Below are 4,235 nucleotides of genomic sequence, written 5' to 3' on the forward strand. Positions count from 1 at the left end.
AGAAAGCAGGTGAGCTCTGGGCATGCAGCCCAGCCAGTCTGTCAAATTTCTGCGTCCCGTTGTCAGATCGCTCCGTGCAGGACTTGCTAAGCCTTCAAAACTTTCCTGAGTCCACACAGCTCATTGACTTTAAATTAATTGCACTGCCAACATATAATGCTCGTTCGGGTTCACTATGTGTCCTTGGATTTGGGTTTTATCCCTGTGTTTACTCTGAAATTACACTAATTGTTCCGCTTCTATCTTTAATGTCTCTTTGTTTGAACAGCAACCACAGGAAGTTTGATTATGGTCTAAAGTCACATCGGTGCCTGTTCTGCCTGACTCTGTGCCACTGAGTAAGTCCCAGGTTTGCTCTCCGTTCACACGGGGCCGAGACACCCCGGGGCGCAGGACAGGGCTTGTTGCGGTGGCATTGCTCTGCAGAAGGACCCACCGGCACCAGTGCAGCTCGGCACTGATGTTTGGTGTCCGAAGGGCTCAGCTGCGTCACTCCTCGCTGAAGCTCTTCTGCAAAACAAGCACTGCGGCCTGAACTTTCAGCATCTTCAGGGCTTGTATGCGGATGCTGTAAATTATCTCGATTTTTCAGTCTTTTGGAGGGAGGGCCAGAAGGGAGGACAGAAGCCTTCCAGATGCTTAAAGCGCTTGGTCAGTGAAGGAGGCCAGAAGGAGATGGGGTGGGTTAGTCTAGGAAGACTTGGGTAGAGAAGACAATACCGGGCTTCAGACAGATAAATACAAGGCAAATGGAAGGGCTGTTCCCCATGTCCACTGTGGATAGGACTACAGATAAGAAGTCAAAACTGCAAGTAAGGAGATTCACCTCAGACACCATGAAAAAATTAATGTAAGTAAAGCCCTAGAGAGAAAGTGATGGTTCTGCAACCGCTAGTGCTGGGAATTAAACAAGCAAAACAGCTTAGAGAAGTGTTTGCACAGGGTGTTACAGGTATGGCTGCTTTTGAGGCACAAGTGGGCTTGGCAGCTTCTTTAGGTCCTTCCACTCTACTTCAGGTGAGTCCATGCTTCAAACATCTGCAGTTCTTCAGACACGCCCAATTCTTTCCTGGTCCCTACAGCCAACCTATGCCAGATCAGCAGACTTGCTCTTCCAGGAGAGGTGTATTTATGTATTTTTTCACTCTGAATTTCCCGTCTCGAAAGCCTCCGCGTGCATGTTGCAGAGGTGATAAATGTAACCGAGCTTTTCCTTATAGTAGTTATTTTATTTATTCCCCTCGTTACTTTACCACTCCAGAGAGTTAGCAGAGACCGGCTTCGTGACTGAAATTCGTCCTCAGTCCAGAGCTGCTGGACGCAGAGCAGGTGCCCTCTAAATTCCAACTTCAAATACCCAGCCCCGGTAAGCCTTTTGCATGTGGTCTCTCTCCAGCAATACCACCCAAGCAAGAGCCACTCTGAAGCTACCAGGTGGATGCAGTATTTTCAGGGGAGCTAACCAGCAGTCTAAAACCATATCGGTACATGCTTTTCTCTGGCTAAACTTCTGGCTCCTCTGTGCTGCATTGTATAATGCCTTAAATTTCACAACTGTTGTATTATGCTGATAGCACTCTCACCAGAGAAACACTGTTCTGCTCTCCTGTGAAAGAATAAGTGACTAGGAGCTCTCCTAAGAGCATTTAATGTGCTTCAAGTTCTTTGCAAGAGAAAGCATACCTAATTTTAGTTTAAATGGATGTTAATTTGACGTGTGGATTTGAATAACTGAGATAAATTCTTGGCTTTTTGACATTAAAATATATTAAGTGACAAATGCTTTTTGCATCCTGTTATTTTCTGAAAGGTTCTTTTTGTCTATAGCATCTAATGATAAAGCTCTAAAGCGTAAGAGTCCTGAATTTGCGGGAAGTTGCACTGAATGGTCTAATAATTTTCATCTCTGGCTTACATGGTAATAATAGAATAATAAGAAGAAAGGTTGCAAAACGTTCCTACCCTGGCTGAATCAGCTGGCTTTTTTTATGGGCTGGTTATTCATTGATCAATAAATATTCATGCATTTTTCAGGAAAGACATAGTGCATAATTTGTCTTGAGCAAAATTAAACAGGACAGGCAGCCTTATCCTACAGCAGATCACAAAGGACTGAACTTGAGTGACAGGCTTGAGTGACAGCCTAAGTATGCCTGACAGTTGCAGAAGTCATCAGATTCTTCAACAGCAATTGTAAAGGCTTCTTACATTGTGTCCTTGAGCCTTTTCAGTGTTAAAATCCCATATCGAAGGAGAATGAGTTACTAATGCTACCATATCAGAGAAAAATTCAATAGCTGGTTTGACTCAGATCAGTACTTTCCACTGTTGCTCTTGTCCCCCACGCTCCTGGATGTACAGAGGGTCAAGTGTAGATTTGCCTCTAGACCAGCCTTTACAGCTCAGTCTTCGAAAACGTGAAGCATCTGTGTTCAGTTCCGCAAGAGGAAAGAAAAACTGCAGTTCCTGTGCCACAGCTCAGCAGAAGGCACTGGCTCTGTACTCACGCCACATAAAATATTGCTAAATATTGACCACGTGTTGCACTGCAGTTATTGAGGATTTTCTATTAGAGGCTCCTGTACCTGCGCTGGCAATAGGAGCTCAGCAGGTGAATAATATTCCCAGTCCCTGGGTGCACCCTCTCCTGCTCTTACACACACACACACACATATATACTCACACTGCTAAATGTATTTCCCCCTTGCTGAGGGACTTGCTGCCAACTTTCCCTCCAGCTTGCATCTTTTCCCACATGCTGCTGACTTCTGTAATCCCTCCCACTCCCCTCCCCATCCTCTGCCCATGTCAGCAAGGCTGACGCCAAAGCTGCTCTCAGCCAGACAGTGGATGGAGGGGGGTCTCCCGAGGGGGGTAAATGTTCCCGTCACGCTCCTGAGAGCAGCGGGAAGTTAAATGGGAAGTCAAAGCCCAAACCTGGTGGAACAGCATGAGTTGTCTCATTAAGACTCAGGAGTGTTAACTATGACTCTTAAATATGGGGGATCCGAAGGTTATAATTTATCAGTGCCTTATTTTGGCACTGACTCAGTTGATATAAACTGCACTGAGTTAGGTGAGTTGTTCTGAGCTCCAGAAGATGATCTCAGCCATTAAGCCCTCACCTTCTTGTGGCTTTACCCACCCACATGCCTCCTGGTGACAGGCCAGGAAATCAGAGGTTTACCCCATTCCTCAGGCTACAGGACCTAAAAAGAATAAATAATGTCCTGAAAACCTAAGCGCAATGGCTTTAAAGCAAATCGCATTTAAAAAACCCTACTCTGATTTACTCCAAGAACTAGAGCTGTTATTTCAGAGAACTGGTTGAAGCGCAGCACTGCTTTAATAACGTATCCACATCAGTATACGTGGCTTTCCACATGTTTCTGAGCCTAGCAGAACAATTCATGCTTTTCCCCTGTGGACAGTGGCATCCCTGGAGATAGCCTCTCTCTCAGAACCAAAGGCCTCTTCCCAGGTCAACCTTTCATACTCCTTGATGTTTTTTTTTCACCTTCCTGGAGGGCCTCCTCATTTTCCCAGAGAGCTCTCTCCTCTTCAAGGAGAGCTGTTTCATCTGCCCACAGAGCTTCTTCGTCTGCCCATAGGACTCTGTCCTCATCCAGAAGGACCCTGTCTTTCTCCCAGAGGAGCTTATCTCCTTTCCAGAAATCCTTATCCTTCTTCCAGAAAGCATTACAATCCTTCCAGAAGTCACGATACACCATCCAGAAGGCTTCTGCTTCCTCCTGAATAGCCTTTTCTTCCTCCCTAAAGGCAGCTTCCTCCTCCCAGATGGGCTTTTCCTCGTCGCAGAAAGCATGGATGGCCATCTTGAAATCTCTGATGTTTTCCCGAAAGCCCTTGATCTTCTCCCGAAAGCTCTTCATCGTCTCCTGAAACCTCTGAATCTCCTCCAGAAAGGCTTTCTCAGCCTGCAGCTTTTTGATGAGCTTCTGCTGGCAGGAGTTGCAGTAGGGAGAGCAGGACATCAGCTGGCAACGGCAGCTCCAGTTCGCTGCTCGTCACTGATGGGTTGGGCAGAGACCCAGCCCGGCCCCCACCTCTCACCCTGTGGCCCAACAGAGAGGGGAGAAATGGGTGTCAGTGATGACATCACCCAAACCTATGTCATAGCTGGCTTAAAACAATGTTATACCACAAGTGAAGATGTTTACCGTGAGCGAAAAAGAAATCCCTGGCCAGGACTCAGACAGCATGAACTGCAGTGG

General features: G+C 46.5%; 1 protein-coding gene across 1 annotated transcript; it reads right to left on the reverse strand.

Annotated features, from left to right (window-relative positions):
* Positions 1–3,482: 3,482 nt before the first annotated feature.
* Positions 3,483–3,995, reverse strand: CCDC70 (coiled-coil domain containing 70). The gene has a single exon (XM_009319972.1). The coding sequence runs from the start codon at positions 3,993–3,995 to the stop codon at positions 3,483–3,485; it is 513 nt and encodes a 170-aa protein (XP_009318247.1).
* Between the last annotated feature and the right edge of the window lie 240 nt (positions 3,996–4,235).

The sequence above is a fragment of the Pygoscelis adeliae genome, unplaced genomic scaffold (assembly GCF_000699105.1).
Source record: "Pygoscelis adeliae isolate BGI_AS28 unplaced genomic scaffold, ASM69910v1 Scaffold32, whole genome shotgun sequence".
Taxonomy (NCBI): Eukaryota; Metazoa; Chordata; class Aves; order Sphenisciformes; family Spheniscidae; genus Pygoscelis; species Pygoscelis adeliae.